Source organism: Triturus cristatus, chromosome 2_2 (genome assembly GCF_964204655.1).
Source record: "Triturus cristatus chromosome 2_2, aTriCri1.1, whole genome shotgun sequence".
NCBI lineage: Eukaryota > Metazoa > Chordata > Amphibia > Caudata > Salamandridae > Triturus > Triturus cristatus.
The window spans coordinates 1,241,567,457-1,241,590,788 of NC_140582.1; the positions used below are offsets into that span (position 1 = coordinate 1,241,567,457).

Sequence of the window (23,332 nt, forward strand, 5' to 3'; positions counted from 1 at the left end):
AGAGATTGCATAATGTGTTTATGCCCCTGTGATGTATACAGGATAGGTTTTATACCTGATTCTATTGTGATAATGCTGAGGTCATTATTGCGCCAGTAGTTACTGGTTGTGCTCTACAGTTATAATTTGTGTTACAGTTGGTATATGTTCTACATTTACAATTGGTGATTTGTGATGATTCTGACGGTGGTCCATTGGCCCTGTCCTGTGTAAATAGTCCCTTGTAAAATTCTGCCCAGTGCCAGTTGGCACAGTGTAAATTGTGTGATTATCATCTAATGTGTTTATTATAATACAAAGGCTATTTTTTATATATAACCTTGTGTGGAGTTTCTTTTGTGGTGGGCCTAGGGTGTTGTTGCTGTGTGCGCGCGCAAACGCTTTACACATTGCCTCCAGGATAAGCCTGGCTGCTCATGCCAAGCTACCAAGGAGGTGAGCAGGGGTTATCTTTGGCGTGTAACTCCCCAGCCCTGACTTAGAGTGGTGGTTTCTGCCTGGCTTTGGTGCAAACCTTAGCCAACCAGAGATCCCATTTCTAACAACAGGCTTAGCAGCTAGAGCAGAGAAACATAGGGAATAAAACACCATGCAAGAATATTACACAAAGGTCTGTATCAACATATATATTATCTTACAAAAGTACAATAACGGTGAATACATATCACCTTATCGTGGATATCTGTAGCCAACATGTGACACTCTGCACTTCTCCATGCAGGCTGCATTACAGCCTACATGGAGAACATGCCATCACCTGCAGCCCCTGGCTGGACGACGTCCCGAGCAATCACAACACTCCACTGGAGCATTGTGATTGGCTTAGGGGAGAGCGGGTGCCTGCTTCCTGTTCCTGTTGGAGGCAAGAGAGCAGGAGCAGTGAAGACGCAGCACCGGGGCGGTATAAAGGTGGGTTTAAAAACATTATTTATTATTGACTCTCCCCCCTTCCCACGTGACTCCATGCCCATCCCCCCAGCTGCAAACCATGCCGGCTGCGACTGTTTCACAGTGACTCAGGTGTCGGTGGCATAGGTGCGGTGTGGCATGGGCTCCAAGTGCTTTAGGTACACAGTTGCACTGAGGTAGCTTTTCTTGTAATTAACGGAGTTACACTTTTCAAATTTTTTTATATTGTTTTTTTTTACATACGCCAGAATCTGTGCTGCGCCTCCTGCCTATTTGACCATTTCCTAGCAAATTCGTTCAGTAAGTTTTGCAGATTTCCAAACAAACTAAAGAGTGACAAAAAGTCTTCCTCACAAGGGATATCTTTGGGAGTATTTTGTATTTAAGTAGATGTTTTTAGGTCTCACCTAGGCAGCGTTTGCGCTGTCTCTTCGAGACATACTGTGTTCAGGATATGGCTTTGAAGCCCATCCCATCTTTTCCAAGCCCCTCCCATCTTTTCAATTGGCTCCTCTTACTGTCCTTGGGCTTTTTATTGGTGAAATAGCTTACTTGTTCCTCGTTTTCAAATTTTGTAACCTCTCATACAGACTGGCCCTGTTACATGGGCTCTTACGCTGCATTCTATTTTCACACTTGTAAGCACTATTTCTTTCTTTAGCTGTACTCCAGCAGTGCTCGCCGTGCACCTTTTTTTATTTATTAACGGCATCCCTATGCTTATTTTTTTCTTGGCTTGCCTCCAAAGCAGTCCCCTCCCACCTTCGACCCAGCATCAAGCAGCACTCGCCATGCATCTTCATTTATTTATTAAGGGCGCCTGTATGATTATTTTTTTCTTGGCTTGCCTCCAAAGCACACCCCTCCCATCTCTGACACAGCATAGAGCAGCGCTAGCCATGTGCATTTATTTATTAACAGCACCTGTATGCTGAATTGCTTCTTGTTTCTAAGTTTGCCTCCAAAGTTCACCCCTCCCACTTCCGACACAGCATGTTTGCATGCATTTAGTTGTATAATAACAGCGCTGCTTCACTTCGGACTCGTCTGCTTTCGGTGTTGTTTGTGGTATTTCTTCCAGAGCAGACCCCTCCCACCTCCCGACACAGCATGGCTGTGCACCTTTATTTATTTATTAACTGCCCGCTTTTACTTTACATTTATATATAAATAGCTTTACCGGTTTCGTTACTGCACTGCAACAAAAAAAATAAGTTAAAAACATTAACATTTACCATGCCAATAGCTTGAACTTTCACAAATGCGAGACCTATTGCATTGCAAGTGCTTGTTTTTTTATTGCTATCCCAAAGCGCCGTGCAGCACTGGAGCGCCTCATCTGTGATGGGTACGAAGTCAGCACATGGCCTCGCTTCTCTCACTGCACTACACATCATATGTGATGTATCCGAAACAACACACCTTACATCAGAGCCTGATAAATAACCCCACCCGTGTATGTCCACACAGGCAGGTTCCTTGCTTGTTATCAAGGGATCCTTATAGCACATCGGTGGCTGAAGAAAGAGGCGCTATGCCTCCCACTCTCCTCAGCCCCACTGCAGTCTCCACCAGGATGCAGGTTGCATTTTGTGCAATACTTTACCTTTACATGGTGATATCCCCGAGATCATTTGTAACCCAGACAGAAGTGCACTGCTTGACGTGTTCACGACTTGTGGAGGAGGCCACGTGCATGACATGGCAGCGTTGGGGCATCGGTCCTGTTGTCCACTGATCACTGACCCTGCATTTGCAGGACACATGCAAACCTGGAGTGCCATATTAAAAACCATATTAACCGCCATTAAGTCATGACTTTTAGGTCTGATCAGAGGAAGATTTAGCTGTGCTGCCAGTGTCCTGTAATAAAGCGACATTTTGTGTATGTGCATGTGCGTGTGTGTGTATGTATATATATATATATATATATATATATATATATATTATGATCCACTCAGCAACAACGCTGCAAAGCGCACACTCCTTCTGCAAATTACGAGGCACAATCCATTCAGTGCATGGGGTGGTTCATTCCAGGTACCAAGCTGAAAACCTGACGCATTTTGGCGTTTGTACGCCATAATCACAGGCGTACAAATGCAGAAATGCGTTGGCTTACAGATACTGCTACACCCACTCACATATCCATACAGGCACTCTCACATCCACTGTTACATCCATACAGACATTGTCACACCCATTCACATACCCCTAGAGACTCTGGGACACCCATTCACAAATCCATACAGTCACTGTTACACCTATCGAGAAACCCATACAGACACTGTCACATCCATTCACAACCTCATACGGACTATGTCACATCCATTCATATACCTATAGAGACAATGTCACATCCATTCATATACCGATAGAGACAATGTCACATCCATTCACAAACCTATACAGACACTCTCACACACATTCACGTACCCAAACAGACACTGTTACATTCATTCACATACCCATAGTGACACTGTCACACCCATTCACAAAATTGTACAGACACTGTCACACCCATTTAAAAACCCGTACAGACACTGTCACACCCATTCACATACCCAAACAAACATTGTCACACCCATTGACAAACCCATACAGACATTGTCACCCAGTGACAAACCAAAACGGACACTGTCACCCCCAGTGACATACCGATAGAGACCTGTTACACCCCTTAACAAACCCATACAGACACTGTCACACCCATCAACATACCCATGAAGACTCTGTCACACCCATTCACACACCCCTACAGTTACTGTTAAACTTACTGACAAACCTAAATAGGGATTGTCGCACCCATTTATATACCATAAAGACATTGCCTCGCCCATTCACAAACTCATACAGACACTGTCACACTCATTGAAAAACCCACACAGGCACTGTCACACCCAGTGACATACTGATAGAGACCCTGTCACACCCATTCACAAACCCACACAGTTACTGTTAACCCCATTGACAAACTTATACATCGATTGTCACACCCATTTATATACCATAAAGACACTGTCACACCCATTCTCAAAGTCATACAGACACTGTCACACTCATTCACATAACTTAACAGTCACTGTCAAACCCACTGACAAACCCATACAAACACTGTGACACCCATTCACAACCCCATACAGACCCGATCACACGCATTCACATACTGATAGAGATACTTTCACACCCATTTAGATATCATACAGATACTGTTACAGCCATTCACAAACCCCTACAGAAACTCTCTCACACACTTAGACCCATACAGACACTGTCACACCCATCCAGAAACTCATACAGAGCATCTCAAAACCATTCACAAACCCATACAGACTCTGTGACATCCATTCCCAAACCCATACAGCCACTGTCTCTTCTTTTGACAATCTCATACAGACAGTGTCACAACCATTCATATACCATAGACACACTGTTACACCCATTCGCAAAGCCCTACAGAGACTGTCATATCCATTCACAATCTTATACAGACTCTGTGACACCTATTCACAAACCTACAGAGATACTTTCACACCTATTCACACACCCACACTGTTACTGCTAAGCCCATTGACACACCTATAGAGAGATTGTCACACCCATTTACATACCATAAAGACACTGTTACACCCATTCACAGACCCACTAATGCGCCAAAAATGAAACCCATTTAGACTCTGTTATACCCACTGTGAGATCCATTTAGAACCCTTTACTAGAAATATTAAATGTGCTGTTTTGCATTGAATGTGTGCTTTTGGTTTGCAGCTCTGTGAGGAATCCGCTGAGTCAATACAAAAAAATGGTTTATAGTTAAAAATAACAAATGTTTGTTACATAGGATGGCTCTTACAAGAGCCGTTATGTTCATTGTGTGTATATGATAACTACATATAGGAGCGGAAGCAGAGTTTCAAGTTGCTTAGAAACTCTCTGTTGCCTTCATCTGTAAGTGAAATCTGTCTCTCCTGTATATTCCATGCATGTTGAAGCACAGGATACTATTGTAGACAGAGCCCATGTTATGGTCTCTGAGGTCTGCTGAAACTGTTTTATTAACATTTTTCCTGGCTTGCTCTATTTGTGGACAAAATTCCGAAGACCAGTTCCATTTCTGCCTCTGACATATGTTAAAAAAACACCAAGAAAGTGTGAGGGAAAAGTTGCATTAATTGTTCAAAGGTGTTCTTCATTAGGGTTTCCAGTCCTACCCCACTCAATGTGCCCAAGTCATTGCCACCACAGTGCACAATCATGAGGTCTGGATGTTGGTTCTCCACACAGAAAAAAATAAAGGTTACAGGAACGTTATAGTTAGAAAATAGAATTTTTTTTAAACTTAGAAATTCACTGAAACACCAAAGCTTACAGGTACGTTATAGTTAGGCTGACATTTCACTCATACAAAGCCAGAGAAATTCAGCAGTTATAGTTAGCTTAGCTAACTATAACTTACGGGAGTATGATGGTAAAACGTATTGCGAAGCATTGAATGCCTTTAACACGCGTGCATTACAATGTGAATGCCTTTACTACCACGCATAAACTTTACTACACATTTTCTAACAACGAATATGCCTTTACCACACATGCTTTTGCAACGAATTTCCATGTAAAAGCATGTATGTTAAAGGCATATGCATGGTAAAGGTTTTCCCTGAGCCTGTTTTAAAAATACCTGTCCCCTGCCTGAACCCTAAAACAGGACCCCTGCACGACCCCCCTTACCCCGTTTTAAAGATACCCTAAAGCCCTAAAACCTTACTGCCCCTCCCCCTAAAGCCTTAAAACTGTCCCCACTCCACTCACAGCCCAATCCCCCTTACCTCACTCACAACAATGACGAGACATCTCTTCAGGTGCGGTGCAGGTTCTAAAGAGTATGCGAAAGGGTTGCTCCTTTTCCTCTAACAACGCCGATGGCCTTAACCCTGCCAAAAGCTTTACCACGCATATGGCTTTACCACACACCGGCGCCTTTACTACACATATACCCTTACCACCAGTACCACACATATGCCCTTACCATGCATACGTTTATAACATTAATTTACTGTAAAGGCATATGCGTTGTAAAACAGTGTGTGGTAAAGGCTATTTGTGGTAAAGCTGCATGCGTTGTAACGCATGCATGGTAAAGGCATGCATGGTAACAGCCGTGTTGTAATGGCTGTTTCTCATAACTTATGCCCCCGTAATGCATTGCTTATGACCTCACATATTACATCACTTATGACATGGTCAGTGACATCACTCATTACATCAATGATGATATCTCAAATGACATCACAGATGATATCTCAAATGACATCACTGATGACATCCTCTGCAGAACCTCACACACACCCACTTACATACCAATGCAAGATCTCATACACCTACTCTCACACAACCACAGACTTGCCCTTTCACAGACCCATGCAAATGCTCACACACCAACTCACTGATCTATAGAACCACTTACACATCAACTCACCTATACAGCCACTAAGGCACCCAGTAACTCACATATACAGACACTTGTGCACCTACTCACAGACCCATACAGCCACTCACACATACAGACATACAGACACGTACACACCTGCTCATACACCTATATAGCCACTCACACACTGAATCAGTCAACCATATAGCTACACACACACCTACTCGTGTACCCATGCAGTCACTTACACAGCCACTCACTCACCCATAATAACTCATACACCATTTCACTTACTCATACGTATACTAACACATGTACTTACTGACCTATACAGTGACTGAAACAAGCACATACTTTCCCATACAACCTCTCTCACACTCACCCATACAGCCACAGACACATCCATTTAGTCACCCATATAACCACTCACACACCCACTTGCACACCCATTCATGCACGTATACACACAGTAACTTGCCTACTTAGTCACCCATACATATACTTATATACCTGTTCATCTATACAGGCACTCATGCACCATCTCATTCACCATATACACCCACTGACACACTCACACATACAGCCACTCATTCAACCTCTCATTCACTCTTATAGCCACAGACAAACCCACTCACTTACCCATAAAGATACTCACATAACCACTATTTACTAATACACCCAAAGACTCACCCACTCACTCATCCATACAAAAACTTCTTACACACCCACTCACTCATGTACATAGTCTGTCATAGACCCACTTATTCCTCTATACACCACTTACACACCCATTTAGTCACTCAGACACTCCCACAGCCACTTACTTAAGTATATCTGCTTGACACCCAGTTAATTTTAGAAAATAGTTACAATCACTGAGTGATGTCATTTGAGATGTCATCAGTGATGTCATGAGTGATGTCACTGACCATGTCAAGAGTGATATAATATGTGAGGTCATAAGCAGTGCATTGTTGGGCATAGGTTATAGTTAGCTCAGGTAACTATAAGTGCTGAATTTCTCTAGTTTTGTACAAGTGAAACCTGAGCCTAACTATAACATCCATGTAACCTTTGTTTTTTTTCAGTGAATATATATATGTGTGTATGGAATATGTGAGGGCCAAAGTAGTGCTTGGCGGGGCGTATGTTCTAGTTATTCGAGTAAAATATCACTGTTTTGAGTTTTAAATGCTACATTTTAACTGCCATTTTAACCAAACTATAATGTTTCTTTAACCTTTGCAGTTTCCGTGTCATTTAAGAGGTAATCAATGATGTCATTTAACATGTCATGAGTGATATAATATGTGAAGTCAGAATCAGTGCATGGCACAAGTCATAGTTAGCTCGGTAAACTACAACTGGAGAATTTTAATGTTTTTTTGTTTTGTTTTAAAACAATAGTTTTTATATTATTACAAGGCCTAACTATAACGTCACTTTACTGTTTGTTTTTTAGGTTGAGCCTAGCGCAGCGCGCATGCGCTGCACTGCTCTAAGAGGCGACCTTTTGGAATCGGTCTGCACTTTTCAAACACTCGTACGTGTGGCGGCATCCACCTTGCTGGGGCGCGCAGCGGCGCGCAGGGGCTTTCTGTTTCTAATTAGCGTGGCTGCGCGCGCTTGTTTACATTTTCCTGTCTCGCGGTCGCTTTCACTTTCTTGTCACTGATTTTGATTGCTTTTATAAAATACTTTCTTGCCACTGATTTTGATTGCTTTTTAAAAATCAGATAGTAAATTTGGACTGGGGTAAGAGAATGCTAACAACTGCCACCAGCACATTGAGAATAATTCTCTGTCATAAATGCATGCCAGACATTTACGGGAGACGAATGCAATACAGCTACCAGCACCCGCGACACAGAAGCTAGACTAGGTGACATCTTCCATGAAAGAGACAACTTGTCCTACTTCTTCAAATCTTAATGGATGCATTACAAAACCAGATACTTCTTGTGTATGGTCATCTTACAATATACTAGTTATGAGCATTTTGTTTTTGTGCAACAACAAACGGCTGCACGTTAACATGTACCATGCTAGTTCCATTTTACAAGCGTGTTGGAAGGCAAAGAAGTTGCTAAACTGAGTCACAATACACATGAACCATTATAGATGACAGGGACGCACGAAACGGATCGGGAGCTGGTGCATCATCAGCTGGGCTCCCTGACTCAGAGCGAGAAGCGAAAGCAGCCAGCAAAGAACGTTAGCTCGGATTTACATCATACCGAGGGGAGGGGTGAATGGGTGACTGTCAGGGAGAGTGGGAGGAATGACTGTCAGAAAGGGAGGGCGAGTGCCATTCTGCCCTTTCCCTGATCCCTGCTCGCCCGGGTCGGATGCTCTTAGTGCTCACACATGCAGCAACACCTGGGCGACACCTTCCCTGCCGCCTCCCTCCCACACAAAGGACCCTCTTGCACACAGGGGACCCTGCAGCACCCAGGAGCAGGGCAAGCCACCCCTGCCCGCATCACCCGGCCTGGAAAGGGCACAGAGTGGACTTCACTTGTGCGAGGGCAGCGCTGGTCTCACTATCACACCAGGGGGCAGTGTACCAGGACACCTCTGTCTGTTCACCTTGTGCTGGCCGGGACACCGTGAATGATCACACAAAAAGAACGTAAACTAACATTTGCATGACACGTCTGGTTTGCATGCCTGTACCACCAACAAAGGTACACATGGTGGAAGCAGAATACCATACATGGTAAGTTATTATGCTGAAAAGTACTGAGCCCTATCAGAGCTGGCAAAGTGGCAGGGTTGATGTATCGTGCCCTGTGCTGTGTACAGTTTTTACTGCAGGGAACTCATTAGTGTCTGGAAACAGACAGCTTAGGCTGTCTTTAGCTAGATGCTTACAAGCATTGGCATAGCCAATGGGTCTCGCTTTTGGAACCTTATAAGTATTTAGTTTTGCAGCACAATATCCTTTGTGGAACAACATCAATCGTTGCATGGCTAAACACTTATAAGGTACCAAAGGCGAGACCTATTGGCTATGCCAATGCTTGTTCTTTCAGTGAATTTCTAGGGTGTTTTAAACATTTAGTTAGATAGTATTTCTGTGCCTAATTACTCATTTTAACCTTCGCTTTTTAGTGAACTTCTAAAGTTTTTTTAATGCAAAGTAAAATGTTATTATCATTTCTAACTATAACTCCACTTTAACTTCTGTTTTTTCCCCGGTGAATTTCATGTGTTTTTGTTAATGGTATTCACATACCTCCATCACTGAACATACCTTTTGAATGTGCACGGTCGAGTGTTGAATGCATGCCCTGGCCTGTGGTCAGACCGTGCACCCAAGTGTGTGGATGGCTGCAGGGCCTGCGACCAACCCCCGTGGGTGACTAATGCTCTGCCCTGCATGGCCTTCAGATGTATGCAGCATGGGGCTGGCTGTGACCACCCCCCCTCCCTCCGGTGGGCAGCCAGCTCTCTAACTGTGCAAGGCAGGCAGTTGGCCGCAGGACCAGGCCTGTGGCAAAAACCCCATGGGCAGCCAACGCTAAACTGCTGGCCAACCCCCATGGTCATAAAACCCCCGCTCATGGATACCCACCCCACATGTGTTCTTTCTCGATGCTGTGGTACTCACACAGGAAGGCTGTGCTGGGTCCTGTGGAAGTCTTGTGGTGCCACAAGGGGTCCTCGCTGGGAACCTTGGGCATGATTTGTTTTATTTGGCCTTGGGGGTCCCTCAGAGAGCACCAATTAGGGCCATGGGGCAGAGTACCCCTACCCTGCCTCTCTGAACCTTTTTTTTCATTTTTAGAACATGTGTATCAAGTCCTCGTTTTCTCAAATGGCAACAGCAACATCTCTGTTTGTGTTTTTGCCAGCCAATCAGATTCCTCAGTACCAGGAAACCCGTTGGTCCCACTGTACCGTTGGTCCCACTGTACTGAAGCGGCCAATGGGGAAACGAGGCCCTTTCAGTCAATCAAAATGCACTATTTTTAGAATTGCTATTTTGCTGGAGTACCACAGGACTCCAGCTGGACTAACCATGCAGATATCAGTCATTTTTTAACCTTAATTTGTCAAAAATGACAGATTCATACCAAATCAGAAAAAACACATTTTCTCAGTAAAGATCTAGCTTCCTGCCAGATTTGGTGTAGATTTGATTCAATTCTGTTCAGCCGTTTTTATCTAAAACACTTCTTAAAATGTCTATGGGGAATTGCATGGTGAAACTGCTTTTTGGGGCCCCTTAATATATCTGCTTGACACCCAGTTTCTTTTAGAAAATAGTTACAATCACTGAGTGATGTCATTTGAGACGTCATCAGTGATGTCATGAGTGATGTCACTGACCATGTCAAGAGTGATATAATATGTGAGGTCATAAGCAGTGCATTGCTGGGCATAGGTTATAGTTAGCTCAGGTAACTATAAGTGCTGAATTTCTCTAGTTTTGTACAAGTGAAATCTGAGCTTAACTATAACATCCCTGTAACCTTTGTTTTTTTTCAGTGAATATATATATATGTGTGTATGAAATATGTGAGGGCCAAAGCAGTGCTTGGCGGGGCGTATGTCCCTTTTTGTTCACGGCCCTCGTTTGACTGATCACCCCAAAACTATCTAGGAAGGAGTTGATTTGAATTAACTTCTTTTTGTAAAGTTTCATGAAGATTTGTCAAAGGGTGGCACATTTTATCAGCAAAAAAACCTTCTTCCTATGAAAACTCTGACCTAACAATAACTACACGTTGGTGATGGCTATATACAGACACACACAAGCACCATTGTCCAGTGTAGGGAAGGGCCATGACTCAGAGTCGAAGCTAGATAGATGCTCCACGCCCCATCACCTGCTCATCCTGCACCCCACTTTGTTCCACAATCGGTACCTTGCGTATAGGTGCTCCAGCAACAATAAACCTACCCTGCTCCTAGGAGATAGGTCTGTGAGCTATGCCTCTGAGCTAGGTCTGTGCTGAGCCTGTGAGCTACTTCTCTGATACATCTGTGGCTAGGTCTGTGCTTTGTGTGTGAGTTAGGTCTGTGCTTCATCTCTGAGCTACCTCTCTGCGTTAGGTGTGTGCTTTGTGAGCTAGGTGTGTGCTTTGTGTGTGAGCTAGGTCTCTGCTTCTTCTGTGGTTCATGAGCTAGATCTGTGCTTTGTGAGCTAGGTGTGTGCTTTGTGTGTGAGCTAGGTCTGTGCTTCTGTGAGCTACGTCTGGGGTTCATGAGCTAGGTCTGTGCTTTGTGTGTGAGCTAGGTCTGTGCTTCTTCTGTGAGCTACGACTGTGGTTCATGAGCTAGGTCTTTGCTTTGTGAACTAGGTGTGTGCTTTGTGTGTGAACTAGGTCTGTGCTTTGACTGTGAGCTTGGTCTGTGAGCTGTTGCTCTGAGTTAGGTATGTGCTTTGTCTGTGAGCTAAGTGTCTGCTACATCTGTGAGCTAGGTCTCTGCTTTGTGAGCTAGGTGTGTGCTTTGTGCATGAGCTAGGTCTGTACTTCATCTGTGAGCTAGGTCTGTGGTTCATGAGCTAGGTGTGTGCTTTGTGTGTGAGCTAGGTCTGTGCTGAGCCTGTGAGCTACTTCTCTGCTACATTTGTGAGCTAGTTCTGTGCTTTGTGAGCTTTGTGAGTGAGCTAGGTCTGTGCTTTGTCTGTGAACTACGTCTCTGCTACATCTGTGAGCTAGGTCTGCGCTTTGTTAGCTAGGAGTGTGATTTGTGTTTGAGCTAGGTTTGTGCTTCGTCTGTGAGCAAGATCTGTGCTTTGTGAGCTATGTGTGTGCTTCATCTGTGAGCTACGTCTCTGCTAAATCTGTGAGCTAGGTCTGTGATTCATAAGCTAGGTGTGTGTTTTGTGTGTATGCTAGGTCTGTGCTTCATCTGTGAGCTAGGTTTGTGGTTCATTAGCTAGGTGTGTGCTTTGTGTGTGAGCTAGGCCTGTGCTGAGCCTATGAGCTGCTTCTCTGCTACATCTGTAAACTAGGTCTGTGCTTTGTGAGCTAGGTGTGTGCCCTGTGTGTGAACTATGTCTGTGCTTCGTCTGTGAGCTACATCTCTGCTACATCTGTGAGCTAGTTAGGTCTGCGCTTTGTGAGCTAGGAGTGTGCTTTTTGTGTGAGCCAGGTCTGTGCTTCTTCTGTGAGCTAGGTGTGTAGTTCATGAGCTAGGTGTGTGCTTTGTGTGTGAGCTAGGTCTGTGCTTCGTCTGTGACCTAGGTCTGTGTTTTGTGAGCTAGGCGTGGGCTTTGTCTGTGAGCTACGTCTCTGCTAGATCTGTGAGCTTGGTCTGTGGTTAATGAGCTAGGTGAGTGCTTTGTGTGTGAGCTAGATCTGTGCTTCGACTGTGAGCTTGGTCTGTGAGTTAGGTCTATGAGGTAGGTCTGTGCTTTGTCTGCGAGCTAGGTGTGTGAGTTAGGTCTGTGAGGAAGGTCCGTCAGCTAGGTGTAAGAGCTAGATCTGTGAGTTAGGTATGTCAGATAGGTCTGTTTTTTGTGAGCTAGATGTGTGCTTTGTGTGTGAGCTTAGTCTTGCCTCATCGGTGAGATGTCTGTGAGTTAGGTTTATGAGGTAGGTGCTTCATCTGCAAAGCTAGGTGTGTGAGCTAGATCAGTGAGCTTGGTCTGTGCTTCATCTGTGTTCTGGATCTGTGCGTCATCTTTGTGCTAGTTCTGAGATATAAGACTATAAGGTAGGCCTGTCCTTCATTTGAGATCTAGGTCTGTGAGCTAGGTGGATGAGCTAGGTCTGTGAGCTAGAACTGTAAGCTAAATGTATGAGCTAGATCTGTGAGTTAGGTCTATGAAGTACGTCTGTGAGGTGGCTCTGTGAGCTACACGTATGAGCTAGATCTGTAAGTTAGGCCTATGAGGTGGGTCTGTGAGCCAGATATATGAGCTAGATCTGTGAGTTAGGTCTGTGAGGTAGGTCTGTGGCTTCGGTCAGTGACTTCTGTCTGTGAGCTAGGTCTGGGAGCTGGATGTATGAGCTAGGTCTGTGAGTTAGGTCTATGAGGTAAGTCTGGGAGCTAGGTCTAGGAGCTGAATGTATGATATAGGTCTGTGAGTTAGGTCTATGGGGTAAGTCTGGGAGCTAGGTCTGGGAGCTGGATGTCTGAGCTAGATCTGTGAGTTAGGTCTGTGAGGTAGGTCTGTGGCTTCGGTCAGTGACTTTGGGCTGTAAGCTAGGTCTGGGAGCTGGATGTATGAGGTAGGTCTGTGATTTAGGTCTATGAGGTAAGTCTGGGAGCTAGGTCTGGGAGCTGGATGTATGAGCTAGGTCTGTAAATTAGGTATATGAGGTAGATCTGGGAGCTAGGTCTGGGAGCTGGATGTATGAGCTGGGTCTGTGAGTTAGGTCTATGAGGTAGATCTGGGAGCTAGGTCTGGGAGCTGGATGTATGAGCTAGGTCTGTAAATTAGGTCTATGAGGTAGATCTGGGAGCTAGGTCTGGGAGCTGGATGTATGAGCTAGGTCTGTGAGTTACGGCTGTGAGGTGGGTCTGTGAGCTACATGTATGAGCTATATCTGTGAGTTCAGTCTATGAGGTATGTCTGGGAGCTAGGTCTGGGAGCTGGATATATGAGCTAGGTCTGTAAATTAGGTCTATGAGGTAGATCTGGGAGCTAGGTCTGGGAGCTGGATGTATGAGCTGGGTCTGTGAGTTAGGCCTATGAGGTATGTCTAGGAGCTGGATGTATGAGCTGGGTCTGTGAGTTAGGTGTATGAGGTAGGTCTGTGGCTTCGGTCAGTGACTTCGGTCTGTGAGCTAGGTCTGGAAGCTGGATCTGAGCTGGGATTCAGTCCAGCTGCCCATGACAGTGCACACGGATCTTGTTGTCTTCGCCTTCAGCCCTCCCCTCCCCACGTCCAGCAAGGGGGGGCCTTGTGTGGAGCGTCTTTCAGAGGGAGTAAACTCGTTCCTGATTTGTCAGAGTTTTCAGTTTTTGTTTTCGGATTAAGTAAATTTTGTGCAACAATCCGACTGTATTCGTTCATTACTCCCCCGAATGCCGCATAAAGGCTACATTATGTCACCGAGTTCTGCGGAGTGAGCGCGCTGTACCACACAAAGTTGCAGGCTTGACTGTGGTGTCACACAATTCGGCACAATGTACATATTTTTCCCGAGAATGTAGCAGGCTGGGCACAGGGTGCCCCCGACAGCTGCAGTGATGGTGGTGGGGGCATGTGTTGACCCTTAGCTGGGCTGTGACTGGGTGGAGCTGTGTTGGATGACTCCCCCCCCTCCCCCCCCCCCACCACCACCACCATCGCCCTGCCTTAACACTTCAGAGTGCCCCCTCGACAGAAGATGAGAGTGTGCCAGGCTCTGATCTCTCCCGTAACACCTCCGAGTGCACCCTGCGCCCCCTGCCAGAAGGTAAGAGAGTGCCAGGCTCTGACCCCGCCACTCACACTCCGAGTGCCCCCCACCCCTAGAAGGTGAGAGAGTGCCAGGTCTGCCTCCCCCTCACATCTCCGATTGCCCCCGCCCCCCCAACACCCCCGCCCGAAGGTGAGAGAGTGCAAGTTCTGATCTCGTCCTCACACTCTGAGTGGCCCCTCCGCCCTCGCCAGAAGATGAGACAGTGCCAGGCTCTGACCCTCACATCTCCGAATGCCCCCGTGCCCCCCCCCCCCGACACCCCCGCCCGAGGGTGAGAGAGTGCCAGGCTCTGACCCTCACATCTCCGAATGCCCCCGCCCCCCCAACACCCCCGCCCGAAGGTGAGAGAGTGCCAGGCTCTGATCTCGTCTCACACTCCGAGTGGCCCCTCCGCCCTCGCCAGAAGGTGAGAGTGCCAGGCTCTGCCCTCGCCCCTCACTTCTCCGAGGGCCCCCTCCGCCCCTGCCAGGAGGTGAGAGAGTGCCAGGCTGGGACCTCGCCCCTCCATGCCCCTCCCGCTATGGTGAGAGGGGTTCCCTTGCCTTGTCAGTAGGGGGTCTCCTCGTGAACTCCAGGGTGCCAGCGGCCGGGATTGTACAGACTTGTCTGGTATTTTACATCACAGCTGCAAATAATTCTGAAACATGATAAAAACATGACTGCATTCCACAGTGAAAAATACAGAGGAAAGGCGGATATAAAACATTGCAGACGCCCCTCGGAGCTGCCCGGACGGCTCCCGACAGCGCGCCAAAAGCAGCATTCCAGTGTACCTCTGTGAGCAGGAATACAGGGAGTGGTGGGGTGGGGGTGCACTGCGTCACTTCCGGCACCAAAAACGCACTCAGATGTCCCAAGAGCTGTAACACTGGAACCTTGTAGGGGCTTTAACTACAGGAGCCTGTAGGCGCGCCTGTAGGGGCCTGTAACCAACCGATAGCGCTTGGGTGACTAACCCCGCTATACAAATCCAGATCGATTGATTGATTGAAAAAGGCTAAGGTGGGGGGAGGGCTGGACTTGCAAGAATCCGTTTTTTTTTTGCATGACTGGAAGCAAATGTTTGTCAGGCTGATGAGAGCACCCAGAGGGGTGTTGCGACCTGCCATCTCCCACGGTGCCACCGTGTGACACACGATGTGGGCTCCCATCAAACAGTCTCCCGGAGAGGAGCCAATATCACACGGTGGCAGGAAAAGCGAGCCGAAGCCACTGTAAATAGCGCTTTTCCACCTTGTTTTCGGAGGCTTTGAACTGCTGACGTCCATTAAGAGCTGTGAGGACACCCCAGGACATTGGCACCAGCCTCAGCAAGCTTTTTTTTTCTTTTTGAGGAGGAGGGGGCTTGGGGGCAGAGTGGGGTTCAAAAGTGCCTTCTAGGTACAAGGCCCCCCCCCCAACCCCCCCCAATTCAAGGCCCGCACCCTCCTCGCACGGTGAGATACTTCAAGTTGGCAGGTATGGTGTTGTGCCCACCCAGTGGAGGGCCAAACTGCCATTCTACTGGTGGGCACAAGCGCAGGGCATGTTTGTGGCTCTGTGATTGCGCCCACCACCATCGAGGATCTGTGAAGTGAGTCCACAGGAGCTTCCCACAGCTTTGATGGCACTCAGCTGTAGAACTCAAGTCGGCACGTGTTAGGGGGCACTACCCGAGCGCTGCCCCCCCTCACCCCCACGCTTAGTGGAGCACTGTTCACTAGGGCTGCAGCAGCTGAATATATTGTTAGGGGCATCTTCCCTGTTACCTTTAGCCCCGAGTCAGAGTAAGATTGGGAATAAAAATAGGCCCGGGCACCCTAAAAACAAGCATTTGCAATGCAATAGGTCTTGCATTTATGAGAGTTTGAGCTATTGGCATTGTAAATGACAAGGCCTTTTATTTATGTGTTGTTTTTAAAACAGATAAATAAAAGGCCTTGTACTTTACAATGCCAATAGCTCAAACTCTCGCAAATGCGAGACCCATTGCGTTGCAAATGCGTGGTATAAACATGGAAAAAAAGCGTTAGAAGAGAGCGTGTGTTGTAAGCAGGACAACGCTATTTGAGAAATTAGTGTTTGGAGGCTGTAATTAAAGCCTACCGAGCAACAACACACGTAACAGGGGGTGTTGCCATGGGAGGTTACGAAATGAGGCAAGGCGGTACCAAGGAGGGACTACTAAGCCTTTTGACCAATGAACAGCCACAGTTTACAGTGGAGAATGACACAGGCCAATGAAAAATGTGGGAGGAGCTTAACGTCCCTACCTCAATACAGCATGCCTCGCAGAGCAGAGCATGGCTGCCCAGGCTTGACCTAAAAAAGTGGCCCACACTTGCGGATCGCGACCTTTCGCAGAGCATTATTTTGTTAATAATAGGGGCTCATTTTCTGAGAACATTGTAGTAAAAAAATACTTTTATGTCCTGCAGGGACAGTAACATTGGAAAGGAAGGAAAACTCCATTATTCCGCTGCGTCTCACCCACTGCTCGACCGAAGTTCTTCTTCAGGTCCATGGACCGCCCGTGTCCCTTACTCAACCTCATATTACAATAAAATGAAAACCCTCTGCTTATAGGGTGTGCCTTCTTACCAATCCCTCACTCGATCACCTTCTACAGCACCGCCCCTTGCACTACTCCGTAAACCATTTATTTAAAAGGTCGGTTTGAAGAGTTGATGCAGCGACTAAAGAAGAGCGGCCACTGCAGGGGGTTGGGGCTGGTCAGGCTCGTCCTTCAGGCAGGGCCAGACTGGGAACTAACCCCGGGTGTAGTACTCCGCTTCACCCAGGGAGTGTACGTAGCGCTGCCTGCTTTGCAGTTTTCGAAGTAGGCGTAGCAGGCAGCGCTACGCACACGCCAGGGCGAAGCACAGCTGCCTGCTGCCCGCCACCCGCCTCCCGCCCGCCCTCCTTTTAAAATAATGTAAACTATAATAGAAAAATTAAATATAATGCCTTACCTGCAGCGCGGCGTCCCGGGGCTCCCTCTTCCTCGTTGCCGATAACTTCTTTTCACAAATGCGCATGCGCGTATGCCCGCGCATGCGCATTTCTCGCAAGAAATGCGCATGCGCGGGTGTCTGTGCATGCGCATTTGGGAAAAGAAGTTGTCAACGAGGAAGAGGGAGGCGGGAGGCGCGTAGTGGGGCTACGCGGAGCACACGAGTGTGCGTAGATTTGGGCACACTACGCGCTGCTCCACGTAACCTCACTACGCCCAGGGTTACTGGGAACCCACAGCAGCCCTGGCAAACTTAGTCAAGCCCGCCTCCATGCGGTGCATAGCGTGCGAGCCTGGCCACTACAAGGGGGCCTGGGCGGGTTTTGGGGGGAAAATGGCAAACATGACGCATTCTACAACACATTTTTCATTATATTTTCAATTGTATTACCTTTTAAATCATAGTAAATGATAACCTTACAGTGCACCAGAGCACAGCAACCTTTCTTTCCCCCTCTCTATCCCCCTCCAACAGGGCCTCTCATCTCTCCATAGCCCCTCCCTCTCATGTATTTTATTTGTTTGTAGTGCCTTTGATAGAAGGGTAGGGTGTCAGGGCACTTTACATCACACACACATACAGAGACAATGAATCAAAAGCGTGCAAATCAGTGAATAGAAAATGTTACAAAGACAAAGAATTACAAGTTGTAGGATCCACATGTCACCAACACTGGTTGGCAGTTTTTAAGAGTGCTTGGTCTGGAGAAGCTCACACTCGGGATTCAGAATGTAACACGGTGTTTGAGGTTGGCTTTACTAATACAAATTTATTTTGACCCAAACAAATCCCTTTTTGCAACATTAGGGTAATGAAAGACAAAAAAAACCCACAACTTTCTGACCTGTACCATGCAGTTTGCATGCAGCTCTTTGATGGCAGTTTGTAGCTCACTGTGCTAGATTAGGATTGTAACTTGTGAGCTGCACAGTAACAAAAGGATCTCTGTGACAAAAGCAGTAACCCACTGAGCTCTGCACTTAAAATACTGTTGTGTGATCTACATAGTACACGATCTGTGTAGCAGGCACATTAACCCTCTGCGCTTCCTTAGATGAGTCAAATCTGCCTCTAGACAAAAGAATTCTCTCCAGCAGGTACATTAATCTTCAGAGTTATCTTTTTTTATTTTGTTTAAATTTCTTTATTCGTTTTGTAAATTAACATAGGACAGTTCGTATGCAAGTACATATTTCATAGGCATTGTGGAGTACATAGCTACTACAAGAGCTTTACAATCAACAGTTAGTACGGCAAATGTGGGACAGATGGAATTGGGTAGGGGGGAAGGAGGGGAGGTGGTAGGACCATGAGTGATGGGAGGGAGGGATAACGGGGTATTAACTGTGTGAAGTTGCCCAATGAAAGACCCTAGTATATCCGATCTCTGCCATCCACCTAGTGTCCCGACATTGCCAGCAGTTACCCCACCCGTTCGAGTAGTTCACCTGGTCCTGTGTGAAGGGAACTGGGATTTGGAGTGCACATTTGTGAGGTGGTGTAAGACCTGGGGTCACCAAGCCCTGAGGGGGTAACGTGACTCGAGCGGCTGGGCACCCAAAGGCTTATGTGTAAAGCGACCATACAACACACACATCCTCTGAGGCAGGAGACGCACACAATAAGGGACACCACACAGTAGGAGTTATGCAAATGACTCAAGTTTATCTAAGCAGTCAGATGTAAAAGCAGTTCATTAGATGGCAATGGCATTACTTGAATACATCAGCATTCTATTCACCAGCGATTCACTAAGAGGCACTAGGCCACACCTGTAAACCCTAGCATCAGACTCGTGAGCCCTTCTTCATAGTTTCACTAGTGATACCTGGCAAACCTGGGGAGAGCGGTAAACACAGCGGTTCGTCTTGGCGCTGCGCCCCTCCCACCTCTAGCGTTTCGCTCTGCCGTGGCACCTCGCGCAGCGTCTGGTAATGATCAGCGCGATGAAATATGACTGGGAACCGTAGCGCCACCTCTGGGAACTAGTAGCGACTCCGGGCACACTTCGCGGGCTTACCGCTACTTGTGATACCACTAGCGCTTCGACTGGAGGTCGCAGCACTACTCGAACTAATCAGGCGTTAAGCACGTTGGAGCAGAACTGGGAACATAGCGCTACATCGTAATAAGCAAGCACTAGACACTTTTGAGCAGGATCTAAGAACATAGCACTACTCGTAATAATCAAGCATTAAACACTGTTGAGCAGGATCTAAGGACATAGCACTACTCGTAATAATCAAGCATTAAACACTGTTGAGCAGGATCTAAGGACATAGCACTACTCGTAATAATCAAGCATTAAACACTGTTGAGCAGGATCTAAGGACATAGCACTACTCGTAATAATCAAGCATTACACACTGTTGAGCAGGATCTAAGGACATAGCACTACTCGTAATAATCAAGCATTACACACTGTTGAGCAGGGTCTAAGAACACAGCACTACTCGTAATAATCAAGCATTTAATGTTTCTGGGCAGACCTTAAGAACACAGTGCTACTCGTGATAAGCAAGCATCAACCACTTTTGAGCAGGACCTCAGAACATAGCATTACTTGTAATAATCAAGCGTTAAGCATTTCTGGGCAGTTCGTGAACCTTCAGCGCTATCCGCACTTAACAGGCCTCAAGCGGGCGGTCTCCTGATACGCGGCAGTCTCAAGGAAGGGGGGGGCAATCCCTCGGAGGGGAATCAGAGTCTCCGATGCACAGAGGGAATCCCACGGAGGGGATCCCGAGTCTCCGAGTGCGGTGCCGCTCCCGGTCGACAGGGGGCGCACCGGGTCCTTCCCAAGCCTCCCGGGGAGCAGGGGGGTGAGTCCCAGGCCTCCGCACGACCACGCTACCTCCCAGCCCCCGGGGGTTACCTTGATCTCGGCGTCCGAGGAGTCTTCACTGCGGCAGGCGTTCTTCGCCGCTTCGGGCCCCACAGGTAATGCGCACAGCGACGGGGGACGGTCCACAGCCTCTTACGACTCCGGCAGCGGCGGCGTTGGCAGCAACGGGGCCCCGGGCTTCTCCGCGGGCCCCGACTCGCTGAAGGCAACCTCTGGACTTTGGGCCGCGGCGGTGAATGCGCTTCTGGTCCCCGCGCCGGGGGGGGTTGACAAATTAATCGCGATGATTAAGCGCTCAGCACTCAGCGTGGGACTGACACAGGGGATCCCAGGCCAGGTCAGGGAGCGCGGGGGTCACAGCGCTAGTACCTGGTTGATCCCCAGCAGTCCAGCAATCAGTTGTAACTTGAAGTTTCAGTAATCGGTTTCAGCATTCAGTTCTGGCATGACGTTTCAGCATTCAGTTCTGGCATGAAGTTTCAGCATTCAGTTCTGGCACGAAGTTTCAGCATTCAGTTCTGGCATGAAGTTTCAGCATTCAGTTCTTTGTGGCGCAGATGTCACTGGCGCCCTTGGGGGGTTCTGTTCCTTGGGGTTAGGGACTGAGTTGGTGACTAGTTCCTTCCTAGTCAAGCTTAGCAGATTGCCCCTGGGTTCTCCTATCACTGGGCTAGATCAGTGGGCTGTACAGGATCCCTCACTCACTTAAAAGGCAGTACCTAAGTCCTGTCACTTTCAGAGGCATAAGTCCCTGGCTAGGCCCTACCGCCTAAGCTCCTGCGTGGATTTTCCCCAGGTCTGCTTTACCCCAACTGGCCAACTGACTAGAAAAAGTTCCCTCCCTCTGTTAAGTAGCCCTAGGTCAGGTGACCTCTATCCAAGGCGGCAAAAGTGAAAACCACACCTCCCTTCTAGAAGGTTCCAGCACATTCCAGGAGCTTCCCCATTCTACCTATGGGACAAAAAAGGCGGGCTGGTGTCGCAACATTGTTGTGGGGTTCCAGCCAGCTCCTGGCAGCTAGGGTGCTACTAGAAAAGACCACTCTGCAGTAGCAGGGGCCTGTGGCAGCCATCTTGGGAGAAGGGAGCACCTGCACCTTAACACTGATTGGCAATGAAAAGGCGCCTGGAGACCTAAGTCCAACATAAAAATGAGGGTGGAAAAAATGAGGCACGATCAAAAATAGAGGGGGAGACCACCCTAGGGCTGACAGGTCTAACAGGTGGTCTCTGTATCTTGCAAGTGTGCCTTTTGCGTACTGTCGCCCGCTGCCTCCAGCACCCTCCCAGATTCCAAGCGCAGAGTCTGGGGCACTCGCGCTGCATTTCGGAGGCCCAGGAATATAGCATCCCATGCGCTCGCGACTGGCATTTTGCATAGCCCCAGGGCATCTTCAGGTTGCAAAGCCACGCTCTCTGCTTGTGCCCAGTTTGTGAGCGAGCGGAACTATGCTTCGCGCGGCGGGGGTTCGGGACATTTCCAATGTCTAGTGATCAGGTGTTTAGTAAGGGTGGGCGGAATTTGCGAAATTAACTTTCTCCAATTATCGCAAAATTGCGCAAAATCTCCACGAGCATGCAAAACTTTCGCGAAGATGCGGAGATTGCTTTTCCCGCCTGTTCGCAATGTGTTTTTGCGTGCTCGCTGGGAAATATATCTCCAACTTGCCCATGCGGTCGCTAATGGGCGCGGCCATGTGGCTCGTGATGCTTATTTCCTGTTCGCGATCGCAATGACGTGTTCGCGATCGCTAATTCTCGCGGGATAGCGCAACCAGCTACCAACAACATCTTGTGGCGCGTGCGAACGGATAGGAAAACTCGTCGGCGAATGCAGGGACCCGGTAAGTCATGACCGCGCGCGCGAGAATGCATTTATAAAGCGCGAACAAGAAAAGTACTTCCGCTTCGCGGCAGGTTGCGAAAGTTTTTACATTTTCGTGCTCTCCGCGGAATGCGAAAATGTCAAAATATCGCAAATTTCGCGAGCGGAACGAAATTTACCGTCCAGGCCTAGTGTTTAGTGGTGATTAGCCCTAGATCTATGAATCAAAACGTCCCCTTGTGTTTTTTAATCTGCGATAGAGACCCAAGAGGCATACCTCCCAGGTCATTTCCACTGTGCATTGGGTGCAATCTGCCAAATGAGTGGTGCCTGCAGCCAGTGGGCACTTATGGCGGTGCAGCCCCATAGCATGTGGATTAGGTCTGCATTCACCAATTTGCAGTGAGGACAGTGAGCGTCAATTCATTGAAAGTCTCTGCTTATTTTTTCTGGTGTGAGGTATGCTTTATGAATTATGTAAAGTTGTATGAGGTGGAATCTGGCATTCCTAGGTATAAGTACCAGTCCCTCTAGGAGGCCCGCCCATGCTTTGTCAGTAGAAGGGCGATGGGGATCAGTATCTCAGCGGTTTCTGAGGGGGGTCAGTCGTGGCGCTGCGTGTGTTCGTAGGGATTCAGCAAACCATCTAATGAGGTGTGTCCCTGTGACCATAACGTGAATATATTGAATACTGTGGTGTGTCGCAGGTTCCTGTGACACATCCCCCCACAGTGTCCATAATGCTGTGAGTAGGGAGGCATGCGGCAGGAACTGTCCCCGCGGCCGTCCATCCTCCGTCACTAGTGTGTCGAAGGGTGTTAGTTGTCCATCATGGTAGAGGCCCGTAGTGTCTGCGGCCCGCCTCTTCCTATGCACAGAGATCTGTCCTGGTGATGCTGCCTCGCCCTCTCAGCATGCCCACTATTGGCACAGCAGGTGCATGTGGGGTGTGGTCCAGCATC

At 47.7% G+C, this 23,332-nt stretch overlaps 1 protein-coding gene across 2 annotated transcripts in view; it reads left to right on the plus strand.

Moving 5' to 3' along the window:
* Positions 1 to 23,332, plus strand: part of RTKN (rhotekin) — a 606,092-nt gene that overhangs the window by 21,681 nt on the left and 561,079 nt on the right. Inside the window, exon 1 of one of the 2 annotated variants that reach the window (XM_085642926.1) lies at positions 14,591 to 14,701. The exons of the other annotated variant lie outside the window; for it this stretch is intronic. Within the exon in view, the coding sequence (XP_085499052.1) occupies positions 14,633 to 14,701 (69 nt within the window). The 5' untranslated portion in view covers positions 14,591 to 14,632. Of the gene's footprint in view, positions 1 to 14,590; positions 14,702 to 23,332 lie in introns of those variants that run through there. 2 annotated transcript variants of the gene reach the window in all.